The sequence below is a fragment of the Hemibagrus wyckioides genome, linkage group LG16, assembly GCF_019097595.1.
Source record: "Hemibagrus wyckioides isolate EC202008001 linkage group LG16, SWU_Hwy_1.0, whole genome shotgun sequence".
In the NCBI taxonomy this organism is placed as follows: Eukaryota; Metazoa; Chordata; class Actinopteri; order Siluriformes; family Bagridae; genus Hemibagrus; species Hemibagrus wyckioides.
Window position 1 is genome coordinate 19,983,933 of NC_080725.1, and position 21,122 is coordinate 20,005,054.

Below are 21,122 nucleotides of genomic sequence, written 5' to 3' on the forward strand. Positions count from 1 at the left end.
CCTTTTTTGTCCTCCAAAATAAACCAAAAGAGCAAAATGAATCAGTAAATTGACTTTCTGATTCGTTCAGTCGTTTCACTTGAACGATTCATTCAGACCGTTTCGTTCTGGACTCGCCAACAAATGTTGGTTGATTTATGAAGTAGAGGATAGTTTCTTGAACTTAGAACAAAGAAAAATAGAAAGATTATCATCCATTAAACCAAAAGTACTTTCATTAAACTGTAGATTGTTATTCGTATAAAGTGGAATTCTGAGTAACCTAAGATATCTCAGTGTTCAGCTTCTAGATACTGGGGTATTTCATTAGCAGCAAATACTGTATTTATTTTAGCAACAGCTTGCCTCTTTATTCAGGCATAACATTATGACCACCTGCCTTGGTGTTGGTCCTCCTTTTTGCTGCCAAAACAGCCCTGACCCGTCCTGCACTGTGTATTCTGACACCTTTCTATCAGAACCAGCATTAACTTCTTCAGCAATTTGAGCAACAGTAGCTCGTCTGTTGGATCGGATCACACGGGCCAGCCTTCACTCCCCACGTACATCAATGAGCCTTGGACCACTTTTGATTGATACTGACCACTGCAGACCGGGAACGCCCGACAAGAGCTGCAGTTTTGCAGTGGTCTAGCCATCACAATTTGGCTCTTCGTCAAACTCACTCTAATCCTTGCGCTTGCCCATTTCTCCTGCTTCTAACACATCAACTTTGAGGACAAAATGTTGACTTGCTGCCTAATATATCCCACCCACTAACAGGTGCCATGATGAGGGGATCATCAGTGTTACTTACTTCACCTGTCAGTGCTCATGATGTTATACGTGATCGGTGTATATGTGGTTCATCCACCAACTGTTGCTGTATGATTATATAAATTGTCTCTGTGTGCCGAAGCATCACAATTTCTCTTCACTGGAGCAAAGAGGCTTCCAGCATGACAATTCCCCTGTGCACAAAGCAAGGTCCATGGTGTGTTTAGATTACTGTAGAAGAACCCGAATGTCCGGCACAGAGCCCTGACTCTGACTCAACCCCACTGAACACCTTTCGGGATGAACTGGAACACCCTTGACCTCCTCACCCATGTCTGATCTCACTAATGCTCTTGTAAGTAAACGATCATAAAACACCAGAGCCACGCCCCTCCAAAATCTAGTGGAAAGACTTCCCATAATAGACTTCCCATAAGTGGAGGTCACTATAAGAGCTCCACTATAAGGAGGGCAATCATTAGGCCATATAACTGTTATTATGTAAACATTATTAACAATCATTATGTTTAGTATTGAATGTATTAATTAGCAATATTTCAGCGCATCTCTGAATAATGTTTGTCTACGAATAATATTATTATGTTACACAGCATCTTTGAATAACGTTTATACTTAAATACTGACAAAGGTTTGTTCCTTTATTATCGTATAAATAATAACGCAATAAAAAAAACTGATTTAAAATCAGGCGGACACCACTGCAGCCTAGAGTACTCATGTGCTGTAGACTGCGCATGCGCGACTATTTCGTATCTGTTCGGCTTGTTTTCGTACCAGCCGCCCGCCCGGTGCCACTGATCCTGACAGCCAGCAAACGGTCAACAGGGCATACGTTTTTACTCCGTATTTCCTTTTATTATTAAACCACTTTTTTAGAATTATCCAGTGAAATGCATCCTGTATCCGTGTCCATACCGTCTTTCCGTTCCGAAGACAGCGCGTCGGAAAAAGGCTACACTGTGAGTATTTATAAACCTGTTTAACCCGCAATTTTGGTTATCAGGCTGTGTTTGCGCAGCAAAAATAAATCTAAATATTTGCATAAATAGACACACAACCCCGATTATGGATTTAAATCAGCGAATGCACCAGAGCGCGTGCTTTGGTCTGAGATTTATTATGCGTTCTGGATTATTCCGCTTGAATTGACGCGAAAACTCGTGCCGCGTTCATTAACCCTATGTGTTGTGTTGTTTTTGGCTCCATCAGGTTTTCAAGATCGAGGTGTTAACGAGCGGGCGGCAGCACACTGTGGAGAAGCGTTACAGCGAGTTTCATGCTCTGCACAAAATGGTGAGCTTTTTCATTTTTTACTCACTAGTGTACATCTGTCACGCTGTACGTGCTATCTCTACCTGCAGTGCATTGTATGTGGTTTTCCGGTGAAAACACCTGCATTCTTGTGCAGTGTTCAAGTGCTCATAAAGTCAGTACTAAAAAACACCCTTTTTGTGTCTGCTGAACGTAGATTTTTAATTCAGAAACAAGGTTGGTGAAACCTATAGCTTAGGAAAATTCTTTACATTTTAATTGTTTAATTTGATAGCTTTGAAAGCATCACACATTATGTATAAAAAAAATAATAATAACATTTGCCCTTGCTGGCCCACCTTTTAGTGTCCCTGGCAACGAAGATTGTGACTCAAGATTATCAGCCCAAAAATAACTGAGACGCATTAATCATTTTTCTTTCTTTATGAATATAAATGGTTTTGCACACCTTAGTTGCATTTGCTGTTTCCACAATACAACCCCTAATCCACTTTTCCCTCTCCCAAACGTTACATAACATCAGGAGAAACAACAAACCGCCATGCTTTTAACGGAAACATGACTTCTAGCCAAGGCATTTCCACTTGATTCACTTTAATATCCGTGTAATTCCCAGTAGAACTGAAATCATTCTGGTCATCATAGACACACTACCTGGACTTACATTTCCTCTTTGATTGCCATAGCCTGTGTTTGCAGCATTAGTGCGGTGTGTTTACTTAAAAATAAAAACATAGACTTTTAAAACTGACCCAAATATCTGACCACAACTTTGGTTAAAACTAGACAGTATACCATAAATAAAAACATGATGCTGTTCTCAGCCACAACCACACTGTGAAGCTTTGAGGATCAGTATAAGCATATCATGTGTAAGATTCACCATATTGTTAATATAACTACAGATGGCCATTAGTGCTCTAAACACACACGCACACACTGGGCTGGGTGGGATTTTGGGCTCTCAGAATTGCAAAGATAAAAAAAACTGTGTTTCAGCCCAAAATAGGAAGGCAAAAGCAACTAAATTGACCCTGTCTCTCCCTCTCATAGTCTCAGTGAAGAAGACGTAGCCTCCCACACCTCACATATAACACGTTGTCCCATTAGAATTGAAGCCTTGTACAGCATTAAATTATATTCTTTGCTTTAAACAGCTCCAAATCATGACATAACGGCTCGCCTGCCTTAAATATACGTTTCATAAATTTCGAGAGGCTCTTTGTATCGTCTCAGACGGAGAGATAAGCAGCCATTTACTCAGGTTAAACCATACTGTTTTGGGGATTTTACCTTGTTTAAGGTTTTTTAATTTTGTTTTGGGTTTTGACTTATGCTAAAGTGTTCCTTAGAAGATTATGAGACGTGCAGCCCGATGACTGCGAGTGTGCGGCAGTGTATAATTATCAGCATGGGTGTGTGAGTAATGTCTGTGACTTACTCTTTCACACATGGTTTCACCAGATGTTCCTTTATCATCACTGTGAAAAGTAACAGAAACGGTCAGATAACGTGCACATTATTCGACTTCTGCTTGTGGTGGTAAATATTATGTAGCTCTAACACAATAACACAGCAGTACAAGCAGAAATAGCCTTTATTTGTCACATATACATTATAGCACAGTGAAATTCTTTCTTCGTATATCCCATCCTTGGAGGTTGGGGTCAGAGCGCAGGGTCAGTCATGATACAGTGCCCCTGGGGCAGAGAGGGTTAAGGGCCTTGCTCAAAGGCCCAACAGTGGCAACTTGGCGGTGCTGGGGCTTGAACCCCTGAGCTTCCAGTCAACGACCCAGAGCCTTAAGCACTTGAGCCACCACTGCCAGTGCCTCTTGGCGCTGGTGGCTCAGTGCTAGGTGTCTTGTCTTCCATGCGGAAGGCTCGGGTTCGATTCCCAACCAGTGCACAAACCCCATCCCATCCACTGGGTGCAGTGCCGATCCCAAGCCCGGATAAAATGGGAAGGTTTTTTGTTCAGACCAATTTGTCCGCTGTGGCGACCCCTCAGACACGTAGGGAGCAGTGGAAAGATCGACAACAAGCAGCCCTCTTGGAATTTCCGATTTTCGGATCACAGAAATGAATCCAACAATGAGTAAACTCTGCAATCTTGTAGAGTTTACTCGATGGCAGATTTTCCACAGGTTTGGGCCGAGGCATGTTGTGTGATGTCATCACGTCTAACACGCATTCAGCCAAAGCTCTGTTCGATTCACATGCATGAAATATGAGGACAGCTATCATAGAAAGTAATTATATATGTATCTTCACTGGTAGGAGTTCTGTTCGTGCAATCTCATGTGGTTTTACACACCAAAAAGAAAACCTCTGCATGTTGCATGGCAAATTTCGAATCACAGAAAAATCGCAGCACTGTACAGCATCAGTTGGTGGATTTGTTCATTCATTGTTTGTTTCTTAATAGCTAAAAAAGATCATGAAACCTCCGGAGCTTCCCTCAAAGCACGTGAGAAACTGGATCCCTAAAGTTCTGGAGCAGAGACGACACGGTCTTGAGCTTTACCTTCAGGTACGGAATGATGTTTTAGACGGAGATATACTATCTGAGATGATTTACACACATCATCCATGATTATTACATACAAAAGATTTCTCATGGGCCTGTTGATTTTTAAAGAATACTTCTCAGCATCTAGGATCCAGTACATTTAGTATATTGTTATAATCTCAGCCATTCATTATACAACCCAGTGGTCAAATCTGATGTTGATTCATCCACGCAGTCCCTTTTTTAGGTCTTTTTTTTTCGGTTTAAGAGATGTCATAGAGCCGAAATCCAAATAAACGAACCTGTTTTTAGATCCTCAACAACACCGTTTGAGGAAAGTGTGTTTATGAATACAGTTAGATAGATACTCAACTAGCTACATTAACTTCATAGATTCGGTGGAGAACACACAAACAAGTGTTGAACCCTGAAAATTGCTAGATGTAAGGCTTCAATCACTTCTCGCTCTTCTGCGATGACCGTATAGATGTGTGGTGTTTTTCCTCTAGACTATAATCATGGAAAACGAGGTCCTTCCTAAAATATTCCTGGATTTCCTCAACATCCGCCACTTCCCATCCCTGCCAAAGGCTGAGAGTTGTGGGTAAGGAGCCGCCACTGCTAGCGTGTAATTTTGAAAATGTTGAAAGAGCCCTGTCGCCAGTTTGATTCTGTCAAGCTTTATTTTCTTTCCTCCTCCCAATGGTTTCTTCTTTTGCTTGCAGGTCGTTTGAAACCGAATCCGAAGACTCATGGTACGGCTGTAATTTCACATTGTATGAAATGTAATTTAAGCGCTATATATATATATAGAATTCACTAAGAGACTGTGTTTAAACAGATGTCCATTGCATTGTAAGCATAACGATTGCGGAAATGTCCTCGAATTGCAGCGTCAACAGTTTGTGTGACGCAGGCAGAGAAATAGAAACGTTGCAATGAGTCATGTATGTCTTGGCTTTCCCCTCTGTCCCGCATTCCTTCCTTCCTCATATCGTTTTACTCTGTTTCCGCTCTCTCTGCAGTAAACTGACACATCAGCCGGCCCTGCTTTTCCTGAGGGACCCCTATCTGCTTCCTGCCACTAATGGTACAAAAACACATCACTTGGAATATTATTTAAGACGTCCATCAGCCTTATCCTCAATTCAGAATTCAGGTGACCTGAAATGAACTCCACCCTTTTTTTCCCCTCTTTGACAAAATGAAGGTGGACAAGAGCTACTCATGTTACATTATCAGTAACATTTATTTACATAAACAAGCCAGCTGAATAATAACTTTTGTGTGCACTTTTCTGAAAAGGTTTAAAAAAAAAAAAAAAAAAAAGGGAACAATGATATTGAAGGTAAAGTAAATTTGGAAAACACACTTTTGAAGAAGATCTGAGGGCATGAAGCCTTTATTATCACCACACATACATTACAGCACAGTGGAATTCTTTCCTTCGCATATCCTGGCTGAGGAAGTTAGGGTCAGAGCGCAGGGGCAGCTATGATACAGTGCAGTGATACAGATTCGTGGTGCTGGGGCTTGAACCCCCAATCCTCCCATCAACAACCCAGCGCCTTAACCGCTTGAGCCACCACTGCCCACTGGACTCTGTGATTAAATAATAGTATTTTTCCTATGCAATTTTAATGGGAAATATTAAAGAGTACTTTACACCTGACCGTTATCCCTTCTGTTTGATTGTTTTTCTCCTGTTAAACACCAGTAGAATTGTTACAACGATACAACAACCATGTACTTATGTGGTCATAGTGAGGCAAATAACCGGGACCAGAATCTCCTCATCATGGTACCTGTTAGTGGGTGGGATATATTAGGCAGCAAGTGAACATTTTGTCCTCAAAGTTGATGTGTTAGAAGCAGGAAAAATGGACAAGAGTAAGGATTTGAGCGAGTTTGACGAAGGGACAAATTGTGATGGCTAGACCACTGGATCAGAGCATCTCCAAAACTGCAGCTCTTGTGGGGTGTTCCCGGCCTGCAGTGGTCAGTATCTATCAAAAGTGGTCCTAGGAAGGTGCAGTGGTGAACCAGAGACAGGGTCATGGGCGGCCAAGGCTCACTGATGCACGTGGGGAGTGAAGGCTGGCCCGTGTGATCCGATCCAACAGACGAGCTACTGTTGCTCACATTGCTGAAGACGTTAATGCTGGTTCTGATAGAATACACAGTACAGGGCTGTTTTGGCAGCAAAAGGGAGAGCAATGCGATATTAGGCAGGTGGTCATAATGTTATACCTGATCGGTGTATTTCACTATGAACATATTTAATGTTTTTCAGGATAAAGTTTTCCTTTTTTTTTTTTTAATAAGTAGCTATGTAAATTAATTCATCATACAGAAACATCAGCGTTCCTTTAACCTCATGCAGCTTCACTGTCTTTCAATTACAAATATTTTTCTTTTTTTTTGTTTCCAGACACGTTTTCGAACGTCATCACCGAAGGCGTGATTCATGGAATATTCTACCCAGACCTGCAGCCGAGGTAGACCAGCGCTCTCCAGCCAAAATACAGCATCTCACGTTCATGGACAAAGAGGCATTCACACTCTAATCATATACAAACAAACACTACAAGAACCGAGTCACAAAATCCTCACACTATGATTGAGTTTTTTCTCATGTACACGGCCCAACATTGTGAGTTTATAGAGCATAATTGCGCTTTGAAAAATCTGAGACTTGAGCTGGGTGATAAGAATAAATTCAATAAATCTACCATTAATTATTGATATTTTTTCACAAAAAAAATATTAAAGGTGCGGTCTGTAATGTTTAAAAGTGCTTCTAGACCTGGAATAATCACATCACCACACAGGTATATCAAAATACATATCATTTGCAATTTTTACACTCACTGGATCTGGATATTTTCTTTATTTCTGACCTCTGTTAAAATATTTATTACCTCCGCCCACTGGCTTGAATAGAGCTGGTCAGCTCTGTGCATTTTCCTTAAAACGTCCCTCACGTGGCAGATGTGCTTGAAGCAGGTTGAGGAGGAGAGTGAAATGATTGGCAGTGTGTTCACTGTGAGTGCAGTTCACCTTACAGACAACAGAGGGTGCTGAAATTTTACAGACTGCTCCTTTAAACGTTCAGAAAATATGCAGATATAGGTTAAAAGGCAACATTTGGAATTGAATCATCTTCAGAATTGCATCAGACTCATGATACAGGAAATCCCGCCTTTTCTTTTTTCTTCCCCTATTGGCCAGTGCACCAAACCAGTCAATTAGGTTTACCCTACGCATGCTGTGATTGGCTGCTGGTGCGAAACGTGTGAAAGACTGTATCAAGAGTTCATTCGAGAAAATGACTGAATTGAAATGATATAGATGTATAAAAATATACCAGATTTATGGGTATTGCTAAATACTGATTATCACCCAGCTCTGTCTGATAGTCCAAAAGAAAAAAAGGTGCTTAATTCACAGATCATTAACATAGCCTAATTATCACAACCCGTACCTGTTCAAATAGTAAAGAGATATACTGACCGGAGGATTGGGAAATATTTCCAGTTTGGACCAAACGTACTTTAAAAACCCGCAGAGTGTTTACTGAGCCTTTCTACTAAACATTCTTTCTCTGACGAAGCTTGGAGAACTCACCTCAACTGTAGTATCAGCAATCATGGTATTTATATGAAGAAGGGAACTCTTAAGCATCTCTGATGAATTACTGCAGCTGCTCGAAACTGTGAAAGAGAAGTCTATCCCAGTCTATAGTTTACTGGTCTCGGGGTCCAGCTCTACATGAGGTAAAAGTAAGGGTTCGGTTCTGAGTGAGACTCTTAGAGACAGGATTCGCTTCCTTCTTCGTTCACTTCAGGTGTGTGGAATCAAATGTCGTCTTCTAAAACGATATTTGGGGGGGAAATTATTAAAAAATGCACGGCAAATGTAGCCACTCCGCCAAGATGTGTTTTGGTGTCTTCTGTTTGCTGCTTGGAGCTATGAGGCCAACATAGTAGGCGTAAAATCTGCTGTTGCGTGTGATTTGACGTCATTTTTGCAACCTCGAGTGCATTCAAACGCAAAGCCGACAATGCTGCATTCTTCTTAAAAAGCAAACTGTAGTCAAAGCACACACACGTCTGTATGTCGATTGATTTAAAGCAAATCCTTGTACTGTATATATACGCCCTAACTTATTTACAGGTAAGAAGTGCTGCTTTGTTGTTGCTGTGATGTTTAGAAGCCGTGTTTGTTTCACGTCACGACGTAAACATGGAAGGAACTCGTAGTTGAGAAGACCACCCCAAGTTGAAAAGTAGGAATTTCGATTTGAGAGGGGTTTTTCCTACTTGGAAATTAGGAATTACAAGTCACCTTTGAGCAGTACACAGCATCTAAGGAAGACTGGAATATTATAAGGACAGCCATATCAAACAACTGGAATGGCCTTTTCTATGTGCCATAGACCCAGTTCTAGTAGAAAACCGGATGGTAGCAGGTATTACATTTTCTATTTCCTTGTAATAAATTACCTTTTACTGATCCAGACTAACACAAGTTGTGAGAAGCAAGCATATGAAGATTTGGCCATGTATTTTATGTAGATGACCGGTGATGGAGTGCCAGTACTTGTTTAGCATCATAGCTCCAGTGCACAGAACTAGAGAAGAAAACGCGTCTTGGCTGACTACATTTAAAGGAAGTCCAAATAGGTTTTTTTTGTTGTTGAGTCGTTCCTTTAGGTGTAATTATGCTAAATAACAGGCAACAGACTCATGATAATTACATTTTTAACTGGTACACAGCGTGTAAGGGTGGGCACCTCATACCGTGATGCTCTTACATGACAGCAGTTTCATGTATCGTAATATCCGGTTCTGCTAAAAAAGCAGAGCTACTATACAAACGTTTCATCAGGAACCCGACGATAAAGGAAGTGATAACACGTGAAAATCCACCATTGTATCCAAACAGATCAATGGAGACCAGACGTATTGACGAGACCCAAGACAAGACCCTGAGACGGGCATTGTATACTGTGACTCTGTTATACTGTCTTGTACCACAGTGCTGTGGAACTCTCAATTCTGATTGGTCAGAAGGTGTTGAACCATTTCCTTTAACAGGACACTAGTGCAGCTGCAAATCACAGGTTTATATTGACGTCTGCGTCGTTCTGATATGTTCTCATTTCTGAAGTAACAGCTAAAGCCGACAGTCCGTATAAACGTTTAGTTGTGAATTTTTCTATAAGGAGATACGTCATTTTTACGAAAGGCATCTACAGCGTCAGCACTTTGTTACAGTCAGTAAGGTTTCTGATCCAGGAAAGTCTTCTCATTGTTTTTTTTTAACTTAAAAAAGGGAGGCTGGTGAGGGGAAAAGGTTTATAGCTGCTATAACCTAAGTGATAACAGGAATGAACTAATTTTTTTACAACATTAACTATAACTAACAGAATTATGAGTAAATAAAATAAATGGGAATACTTTGAAAATTGCTGTGGTACAAGAGGAATAAAACACATTGGGACAGAGTGCAGCACATCCCCAAGAGTTTTACTCCCCATTTCATCCGACCTTAACCATGTCAGCATCGAAATGAAAACAATCGCATGCGTTAACACTAGTCCTTGACGTATCTGATCAGTCGAGCCGTCTGAAAATGCGACGCGACACTAACGAATTTTTTAACAGGTTATTTAGCGCTGACATTTTGTTTCGGTTGAAAATGTTTTAACATTTTGGGCAATTCTGTTTATCATATCTGATATTTTTTTTTTTTTTTTGTATGTATGTACTACGTGCCATGATGCTCGGAAGCCCAGGGTTCCTGGTTAATGTCGAATTTGAACCCTGTGTTAAGCACTTTAGACAGAATTATGATTGTTAATAAACTGTATAATATATATATATATTTAAAAAAAATAACAGCAATAAAATAGTACATTCTAAAAGAGTCCTGTTTTTTTATTTTTTTGGTAAAACATTATGTACTGTATATAGTTAATAAATGTTAAGAAAATATTCATTTCTCATGTCATTGCAAAATAGTTTCACTTTTATAGGAAATACAGGATTGCCTTCATCACCTGACCTGAAGGACACCTCATTTTTATTTATTTTTTGTTGCTTGTGGGTGTAGCCTGTCCAGCTGTTCTTATAAACATTGGCTGGAGGCTGATACACATTAGTCTTATTTCTATTATTTCGAAAATGTGTTTGAATATCGTGTTAAGAACATGACAAAAAAAAGAATGAGGCCTTCACCAGAGGTTTGGTTATCAGGCTCAAAGTGTGTGTTTTGTTTTTTAATACTGTTATAAGATTCAAAGAACCTTTTTTAAGCCTGTTCCCAGCATCCTCATGAAGAGAAGTCAGGTGTAGAGACAAAAATCATCATCATGTGTTACCAGCATCATATATACACTATATTGCCAAAAGTTTTGGGACGCCTGTCAATCATTGAGTTCAGGTGTTGTTTTTCATGGGTTTGGCTCGGCCCCTTAGTTCCAGTGAAAGGAACTCTTAATGCTTTAGCTTCATACCAAGACATTTTGGACAATTTCATGCTCCCAACTTTGTGGGAACAGTTTGGGGATGACCGCTTCCTGTTCCAACATGACTGCACACCAGTGCACAAAGCAAGGTCCATAAAGACATGGACGAGCGAGTTTGGTGTGGAGGAACTTCAGAGTTCTGACCTCAACCTGATAGAACACCTTAGGGATGAATTTAGAGCGGAGACTGCAAGCCAGTCCTTCTTGTCCAACATCAGTGCCTGACCTCACAAATGTGCTTTTAGAGGAACGGTTGGAAATTCCCATAAACACACTCCTAAACCTTGTGGAAAGCCTTCCCAGAAGAGTTGAAGCTGTTATAGCTGCAAAGGGCGGGACAACTCCATATTACATTCATGTCTCTGTTCTAATTCATCCCAAAGGTGTTCTATCAGGTTGATGTGTAGGCCAGTGAAGTTCCTCCACACCAAACTAGCTCATCCATGTCTTTATGGAGCTTGCTTTGTGCACTGGTGTGCAGTCATGTTGGAACAGGAAGGGGTCATCCCCAAACTGTTCCCACAAAGAGCATGAAATTGTCCTAAAAGTCTATGTATGAAGCATTAAGAGATCCTTTCTCTGGAACTAAGGAGCCCCCTGAAAAACAACACCTGAATTCAATGATTTGAATGAGGGGTGTCCCAAAACTTTTGCCAATATAGCGTAGAACTGATCATTCACATCCATTAAAGACCGATAGACGCTATGCTTCATAGTTTTTATTTTAAAAAATTATTTTGTATATTTAAAAAAATTGTTCATCATTGCTCATATTCACACAATTTCAGCATCAGACACTCACATGAACTGCTTCAAGGGGATTTCTCAAGTAAACAAACCAGCTAATCCATACGGAAGCTTGTTAAAGGATAAAAATACAGCAGCACAATAATGCACATCTATCCTGGCGTAATGCATTGTCTAGTTTGCATAGTGTGTAACATTTAGTGTTTCGGGGGTGCAATCATTTAACTCAGTAACATTGTACCTGATTTCATTTTCTTAAATAACAATACAAGCATTAAACCTAACGTGTAGTCTAGATTGGAATGGTGTTCTGCTAATAAAATTTAAACACTATTATAACACCTTTTTTCACAGACTGATCTGGAATGTTCCCAAATATTTGACACTTCTAACACCTTTGGTAGCTCCAGTGCTTGATTTCACAGCTCTCCGTGTCCCATCTCGGCTTTGACCTGCTCGTTTTGGTTGACGTCCGTCTCGGGTGCCTTCATGTTGGCGTAGTCTACTTCCCTCTTGAGCTGCTCCAGAGGAGGCAAACCGAAGGCTAGGTTTCTCATCGCGATGGCCGTCATTAGAAACCTACATGAGATGAAGCGTCATTTTTATGTGTTGATTTCTGATCATGTTGATGAAGATCCACCTGTTAGATCTACGGTGGCCTGTAGAGTGTCTCTAAGATCATTAACAGCAGGCGAATCCAAACACAAATAAAATTCTGGACCAAAAAACGGATCTCTCAGGGACTTAATCCACTTTTCCTGTTTGTTATCATGTTCTTCATATCATCCATATTGAAAAATGCCTACTGCAGAAGGAAAGTTGAAAGTGGTGAAGGAACTACTATTTATAGCTGCTATGACCCAAGCGAGAAACTTGTGGCTCTGAGACGGTATCATTCCAATTCTGTTAATAAATGTGAAAGGTTTTGAGGCTAGGCAACATATAAGCCAAGCACAAGCTAGCTAAAACCTGAGGCTAACAGTTTAACAGTTAGCACACAGCTGTTTTGAACAACATAGGAGCAATTTAACGGATCAGTGACGATGAATATAAGACAAAACTAGCAATATTTACCTCATACTTGTGGGTGAATTATTAGAAAGTGCCTCAGAAGGACTAAAATTACCCTGTTAGCATCAAATGCTAACTGAACTGCCATGGGTTCTGAGGCTTTATCCTGAGATTACTGAGAGCTGGCTTTTTCTCTTTTTGCTCTTTGATAACTTCATAAAGTTATAAGTAGTGTCCTATGTTGGGAATGCAGTTCTTTAGCGCGCTAATTTGGCAGAAACGTCTCCTGTTCTATGCTTTAGACCAAGATAGTCTAGATATCTGATGAAACTTCCAGGTTTATCTGAACAATCTTACCCTCGTCGGATCATGTAGTATTTTTTCGTGGCGAATCGGTTGAACCTTTCGAGCAGGGGCGCCTCTCGCCGCTTCTTCACCTCCTGTATGCGCTTCTGGCGTTTGAGGAAGAGCCGAACCAGCGGGTCTGTGGCGTTGATCTCTGACCCATCATCCTCAAGACCAGTTATAATTGGCTGCAACTCTGGGGGCAGAGGCTCTGTCTCTAAAAAATTTTTAAAAAAATCAAATGTAAAGCATTTCAGTCAAATCCATCAGCATTTCTCAAATCCACTACAATCCCAATTTATTCATTCTCAAAGCCTCTTACAAGAAGACCCATGTTCTGCATGATGCTATGGAACTCTATATTAAGGAATTTTCGGTGTCCTTCCTTTAGTTCTCACTGGAGCTACGAGGCTTCCGAGTACTGACCTGTCCCATTGAGGACTTTCTCCTTAAGCTCCATAAGCTTGGTGAGGTTCTCCTGCAACGCCGCTTCGGTGGTGTTCACGTAGATGTACATGTAGCAGGATGGGGTATCGCTTATGGTGAACACTTTGTGATACGCTCCAGCAGGAAGCTAGATACACACAAGTGATTAAACGGCGATTGACCTTGGTCAAGTATAGGCAGATATACTATTACTGGATGATATTGGTGTCAGTAAGCGAGAAGGTGCTTTAAGGGTGTGTGTGTGTGTGTGTGTGTACCTGCATCTTTTCCCCTGGAATGAGTGTGTAGTTCTTCTTCTCATCCACAATCTCCACATTCACGGTACCCTGCAGTACCTGAACACTGGTGTTCCCCAGATCCTCACTCACATAGTTCTCTAGATGGAGGCCTGCCAACATAATACCACAAAGGTCAATACAAGTGCATGGTAAGATACTTTCATTGTGGCTCATACAACACAGTGACCTGTATATACAGAGACACAGAAACATATCATACTCCTGAGTAACTGAGTATGGAGACAGGTGCATACCTGGGAAGTCAGCTATAAACACCACCTCAGTCTGGTTGTCCAGTGTCCCCTCAATCTCGGAGAACTTCGTCCTCCATGGGGACAAATCGACCAGCAGGGGCATGAGCCACGGGTTGGTACGAAACGGAGACCAGTCTGCTTTCACGATATCAACACGGGGGTCAAATATCCTACAGTCAGAGGAGGGAAAAAATATCAAATACAAGTCAAATCATCTTTTGCTGAAATTGGGTAAGATTTCTGGAGGTACTTGAAGAGATTGGTCAGACATTTTGTCAAGATCTCAGAGTATTCTCTTGTTAATCACTACAATGGTGGTTGGTTTATGGTCCTGTCTTTAGTTGTATTCTAGTTGCCATGTTTGATCCAGTTCCTGTTAATGAACATCAAGCTACATTTTTATTAACACTTGATGCCATTTAATCACATCCTCTTTCAATCCCTAAATCCGTACCTCTGCTGGAAGCGGTCATTAATGGACACCCAGATGTCGAAGTAAATCTGGGGCTCGCTGATGTTGTAGTGGGGTAGAGTGCGACTCAGGCAGGCAGCGTACTGCTTCAGCATGTCTCCATGATCCTTCCATCTCCGACTCTGTGTAAAGACCTGCAGCATACCAAATGACACTGTTGCAGCATGGTCTGGAAGGAAGTGGACAGTGAGCAGTTTTGTTATGTACAATGCGGTCTTAAAGTCTAAGTCTACTGTTAATCATTTATTCATCAAAACCAAATGCAACATTCATTTCAGTTTGCACATCCATGTGTTCCACTAACTAGCGGGAAAATTACCCCAGGGTTGAGGTAGCCGATCTCTCCGGTTACTCCGTCTTTGTAGGTGATTTTGACATGCTGGTGAGAGCGAGAGTGAACCATCATGTCCCACGAGTAGCCGTACAACCCGTTAGTCCAGTTATTGTAGCCCTGCAAGAACCCAAGGATAAATACAACACCATTTCAAATAACATCTGATTGTACGGACCATTTTATAAACCATAACACACCTGAATACAGACACAACTCTATGCAGTCCTTTGCCCAATGTATAACAAACAGAAATTACTTTTGTAATGAAATGGGAATAGGGCATGAAAAACTGCTCCGCGATGTACACAATGGTGAAGATGGTGGCTATCTTGTGTCTGAAGCGCTGTGTGAAGGGTTTAGGGACTGTCCGTGTGTCTGTTCTCTCGGTCGAGCCACTTGACAGACTGGGATACAGACACGAGGCGCTCGGTTGAGGTGGCGGAGTCACCGTGGGCAGGAGGGGCCAAAGGAACTCTGGGAAGCGGGCGAAGAATCGCCTGGGCCAGTCGGCATAGCAGAACAGGGGACTCGTAGCCAGCATGGCGTAAGGAAACATTCCTGTATGGGTGGGGGGGAAAAAATATATATATATATATATTCTCTTTGTCGCAAATTATCAGCTATAAAATGTGACATAGTGGAACTAGAGGTCATTAAAATCATGATTTTGCTTCAGATTTACAAACACTGATCATTTATCATGTATTTCATCTCCCAAGTGAGCCAATCAATATCTCTGTAATATAATTATATAAAGAAGTAAAATGTATTATATTAATCATGAGTCCTGATTAAATGGTAAATTGTTCATGACACTGAATTGCACATCACTGTGAAAACAGCTCTATGTATCAAATACTTTGACATTTTAAACTCATCACTCAAGTCTAGAACACATCTTTCCTCTCTAACAGATGTATATACATGATACAATTATTATTTTTTGAATGTGACCCCCTGTGTTCAGCCTCTTACCGATCTCGAACAGCTGCGAGTTCATGCAGTGGAAGTAGCTGACGAAGAACATAGCGACCGGCCTAGTGACATCGAAAAACAGCAGATAGCCAGCCGTGAGGTCCAGGATGAGACCTCCGCCATGGACCACCATGAGACTGACTAACTCCACAGGGAGGATCACCCTAATAAAACAGCATGGGGTTTATATTTTAATGTTGTTATGGATGAATTGATCAGCTGGTGACGGAAGTGAACCTCAGAGCAAAAACCATCTTAGGAGTCACTAAGAGTGTGTTTTCTCCTTTAGGTCAGGTTTATTAAATTGGCCACTTGGAATGATCAAGTCCACATAAATATTTCCATACACGTGAAAGTGCATTCCTATTTTTAAACCTGCTTCTCGTTCTTCCCGTCTCCCCAAGCGTGTGACGAATGTGTGATATATCAAACTATTACACTTTAAAATAAAATAAAAAGCCTGAAAATGTTATCCGACTCACTTAAAAGGGTCGAAGAGCCAATGATGAGCCAAATATTTCATGGAGTAACCTTCCACCCAATCAGCATCCAGCTTCTTCACCCCGGCAATGAAGTAGACTATGAAGATCTGTCAAGCAAAAGAAAAAGTACGGTGCATCATTGTATCGTCTTACTAACGACGCATCACACAGAGCATCAGTGTAATGAAGAATGTCACTTTCATTGACTGAAACCCAAACCTGCATTCTGAGTAGAGTGTAATTCCACAACGGGACGTGTGCGTTCCTCTTCCTCGGGTTACGGAGTCCGTCAATTGACCTGCAGCCCAGCAGAAAAGGCCACAGATGAGATTTCCTTCATATATAAATTCACTTGAAGCTAGAATGCATTATTACACAGACGGATGACAAAGGTTGCAGGTGACTCTGTTACAGATAGTACTGTGTTACAGATAGTTATCTACGTCTCACCAGTATCTGTTGGCGTCCATCAGTGTGAGCTGGAAGCCGATGAGCCCGTAGAGGTACGAGTGATTGTTCCAGGCCGTTTTGTCCAGGAAGAAGACATACCAGTAGGTGGAGATGAACATGAGGCAGGAGAGGCGGTAAAAACAGCCGAGCATGATACCAACGGCACCTGTGTAACACACACACACACACAGGTAGATTGATCAGCCATTTGCAAACTTGACCATATCACCACATGCTTTTTCTCCTTCAGATCACCTAGCATAAAATACCAGCTGTTTTACTCATACAATAATAATACCCATTTCACCTAATGTTAGCTAGCATGCTATAAAGCTTAGCCCAATTCTTTAAGGTAATTATTTAATATGATAATTAATCTATTGTTAGCAGAAACTTAAATACTGAATAACTACAGAACTAAATCATTTTGCCTCATGTTAAGCTAGCTATTTATTTGCCCTATCCTATCTGTTTAAATCATTTTCCTGAGGTAAAATAGTAGTTTTAAAACACAGAGTATTTATTTCAGTTAGTTTGCCTCATCTTAACTAGCGAACCTAGCTACATATTTTACTTTACACCTATACAATTAGATCATTTTCCTGAGATAAGCTAGCTTGCTAAAGGATAAACCAAGGACTTATTAGTCAGAATTCAGTTTAAATGGATTTGCCTCATGGTAGCTACATTGCTATCGAACTTGCTGCACCTTTGAGGCTATCCTGAATCAAAACATTTTGTCTGACTAAAACAATGGTCAGTTATCACAATTATTTCAGCTGGTCAGCATTATGACCCATTAAATTCGACATTAATTAGGGTTTTGTATAAATTCATGTAGTTTGGTCGGTAGGAAAACAGCTTGCTAGCATTATCATCCGCTACCTAGAAATTTATGAGGGAGCTAATGTTTGGGTTTAGCTAAGCTAATCTGGCTATCATTCGCCTATTTAGGAAGCAGACTAGGTTAGCTAATGTTGCTAACGTATTATATAATGTGATTAAAACTTTATAATAAATACGACTTGTGTATCTAACTCATAAACAGTACATATTTACTCTTATGGCTTATTTTTGTGGATATGTTGCTTTTCTTATTCATTATGTTTGGGTAAGGTGAGGAACACACCTTGGTCAGAGATGATAACGCTCCCTGACTGACCCTGCTATAGTCCACTTTCCTTTGTATTCATTTTCCCCATCCTTTCTCCGCTTCTTCTCAACTCTCTACACAAGCTTAGCCTTTAGACTTTTCTTTAGACTAAGACTAAGTTTCTGAAGTTATACTTCTGTTAGTTAGAGCTCTGAGCTGAAGATAAGCTAACTTCTCAAATACACAGTGAAGATCGATGTTATTTTTGGCTAGTAGCCAACAGCTGGAAGAATGTTTACAGCAGGACTCATAAGTTTGAGTTTTGTGACTGACCGAGGAACATCACCAGATAGACAAGATACATCCAGTCCATAGGCAGAGGCTCCAGGAAGCTGAAGAGAGGGAAGCGGCACACAGGAGCCCCATCCAGGTATTTATAGTCCAGGTGGCTGAGGCCGCGCTCCTGTGTGATGTCCACAGCCATCAGCATACCTGGGAATAACAGGGCAGTGTGTTTATTAGTACATTTACACACATATGAGAGGAGCTAGAAGGAACATCAAACTAAATCATGAAGCTCAAAACATATAAAATACACCGATCAGGCATAACATTATGATCACTGAGAGGTGAAGTGAATAACACTGATGATCTCCTCATCATGGCACCTGTTAGTGGGTGGGATATATTAGGCAGGAAGTCAACATTTTGTCCTCAAAGTTGATGTGTTAGAAGCAGGAAAAATGGACAAGCGTAAGGATTTGAGCGAGTTTGACAAAGGGCCAAATTGGTGGGACCATGGAGGACCCACCTCGCAACTTAGAGGACTAAAAGGATCTGCTGCTAACATCTTGGTGCCAGATACCACAGCACACCTCTGGAGATCTAGTGGAGTGCATGCCTTGACGGGTCAGGGCTGTTTTGGCAGCAAAAGGGGGACCAACACAATATTAGGCAGGTGATCATAATGTTATGCCTGATCTGTGTACATTCCTTTCCATGAAATGAGGAATCCCACTGGAATCTTAGGACGCTTGCACAATGCTGTATCTAGTTTATTTGAGTCTGAAGCACTCAACTCCAACACTACTTCATGATAAATATTTCAGTACGAGTATATTAAATATTAGTTTCAATGTATTCAGATTTCATTTAACCAGTTTGACCCCCTTGGTGGTGCCTCATGGACCCCACTGAGAACCAGAGGCAGGTGGAGAACATTCTACAAACTTAAGCTACTGTGAGAATTCAGTGGAAAGACCTGAACCTGTCTGCTTCTGAGTCTGAAAAACCTCAATCAGGTCCAAAATCATGGGATCACCATCTCACCAAAAAGGAAGCGGAAGATCCCAAGCGATGCCGGGTCAGTGGGGCGATTCAGGAGGCAGACGAAGCGGTGCCATGTGGACAGGTCCTCCTTCTCAAAGCCAAAGAGACGCTGCATTCGGCTCTTGACCTGTGGGTCTGTGGCTGTTTTGCTGTTTCCTCCACTTCCATTTCCTCCACTTGATGCTTTGGACTGCTTAGCACCTGTAATTGTAGACACATTCATGGAGGAAATATAAATGTATATGATTACACTGAACATTATCATGCAAAATAATGTCAGGTTTGTCTTCTACAAATTGCACGTGAGTAAACAACTTTTTCACACAAAAGAAAATGATGCAAAAGATCATAATAAATCATTGTTGGTCAATAAGTGGTTTTTAAAGAGGATCTAGCTAACAAATATAACAGTATTCAGTGCATACGTGTAATGCTATTTTTTATTACGCATATGTGCGCTACAATTGTTTACCTGCGCTCGTGCCTGCTGCCATTGTACCCGCGTGCACCGGATGTTGAAATCACGGCGCTTGGATATGCTCTGGACACGTAAACCGATGGTCTACGTGTCAAACGGCAGCAGTTCTACCTGAACTCCCTTCATTTCTTTCCTACCCGTATTGTGGCAAATCCCGCCCTCGTTCATTCCATCAGGCTAGCCGTATTGTTGCTAGCTAAAACGATACGTCGTGAGATCCGCCATGTTGGAAAGGTCATGAATATGACAGAGTTCAATACATCCTCACGCAATATGCTTTCTTACATGCTTTTTTAGAACTCAGTTATTTAAAATAACAATAATAATAAATTTTAAATAATAATAATAAACGATGCAGGGTAAATTAAATGTATTTTTGCATTTGAAATTTAAAAAAAATTAATTGAGTAAAATAAAATAAAGACGTAAAATTAATTTGACCAAATTTTAAGCTAAAATAATACGTTTGCTTTTTCGACACGTTTTAGCACAGTTTACAAATTGCTCCGGTAAAAATGTGGCCTTTAGTTGCTACAAAAACGTTTAAGACATTTCAATTGTCCAATCCAAAGGTCGAGCGTAAGAATTTCTATCCAATCACAGAGCGAGAGGCGGGGTTGTCTGTTAAATATGGGTGGGATAAACCGCACAGATGGAATGCTGGTTATTTGTATACAGACAGCCGGAAGGAATTTGACATCTTTGTAGACGCTTATTGGCTGGTGTCAGGTGAAAAGCCACGCCCACGAATGACAGTTGGTGTCTCAATAGTGCCTCTTGTGGTTAAAATAAGTAATGACACTAGAGTTTTCCCCGTTTTTTCAGACGTAATCATATCAAAAACTTACAAAGAACACAAAAATATATAACCGATATTAATATTTCTAGTTTCTAGCTGGATTTCTCGATTCTCGAAAACAACAAAATAACACACTTTTATGACATTTAGGGTATAATCTAAGACAAGTTAATCCGATTTTTTACTTTTATTTTGTAGTTATCTTTTTGGATTTATTTTTACTGCATATTAAAATGCTAGAAAAAAAAACGTAGGGCTGTTTTTGGAATATTTTGGCATTTGATTCAGTTAGTAAGCATCGATATGGAGTCGACTCCCGGAGTCGATTTCACAGAACGACTTCTCGATTCTCGAAAACAACAAAATAACACACTTTTATGATTGACATATAGGGTATAATCAGACAAGTTAATCTGATTTTTTTTTATTTTGTATCTATCGTTTTGGATTTATTTTTACTACTTATTAAAATGCGAGGGAAAAAACGTAGTGCTGTTTTGGATCCAAATTTGATTCAGGGAGTCAGCATCGATATG

General features: G+C 40.6%; 2 protein-coding genes across 3 annotated transcripts; one reads left to right on the top strand and one right to left on the bottom strand.

Moving 5' to 3' along the window:
• Positions 1-1,509: 1,509 nt before the first annotated feature.
• snx24 (sorting nexin 24) lies at positions 1,510-10,490 on the top strand. Of its 2 annotated transcripts, none has more exons than XM_058411204.1 (7): positions 1,510-1,736; positions 1,987-2,070; positions 4,477-4,581; positions 5,070-5,164; positions 5,286-5,315; positions 5,586-5,719; positions 6,992-10,490. In XM_058411204.1, the coding sequence occupies exons 1-7, from the start codon at positions 1,668-1,670 to the stop codon at positions 7,060-7,062; spliced, it is 588 nt and encodes a 195-aa protein (XP_058267187.1). In that variant the 5' UTR covers positions 1,510-1,667; the 3' UTR covers positions 7,063-10,490. The 2 variants fall into 2 exon arrangements, with proteins under 2 accessions (XP_058267187.1, XP_058267188.1); XM_058411205.1 differs by having other exon boundaries at positions 1,516-1,736; positions 5,586-5,650; positions 6,992-10,489.
• A 1,306-nt stretch (positions 10,491-11,796) lies between these two features.
• On the bottom strand, positions 11,797-19,938 carry ggcx (gamma-glutamyl carboxylase). The gene is made up of 15 exons (XM_058411201.1): positions 19,782-19,938; positions 19,310-19,510; positions 18,314-18,472; positions 16,888-17,053; positions 16,657-16,735; positions 16,438-16,544; positions 15,956-16,119; positions 15,237-15,538; positions 14,966-15,097; positions 14,629-14,780; positions 14,175-14,344; positions 13,900-14,030; positions 13,622-13,769; positions 13,208-13,412; positions 11,797-12,418 (listed from the first exon to the last, which is right to left on the bottom strand). The coding sequence occupies exons 1-15, from the start codon at positions 19,801-19,803 to the stop codon at positions 12,259-12,261; spliced, it is 2,298 nt and encodes a 765-aa protein (XP_058267184.1). The 5' UTR covers positions 19,804-19,938; the 3' UTR covers positions 11,797-12,258.
• Positions 19,939-21,122: the final 1,184 nt, after the last annotated feature.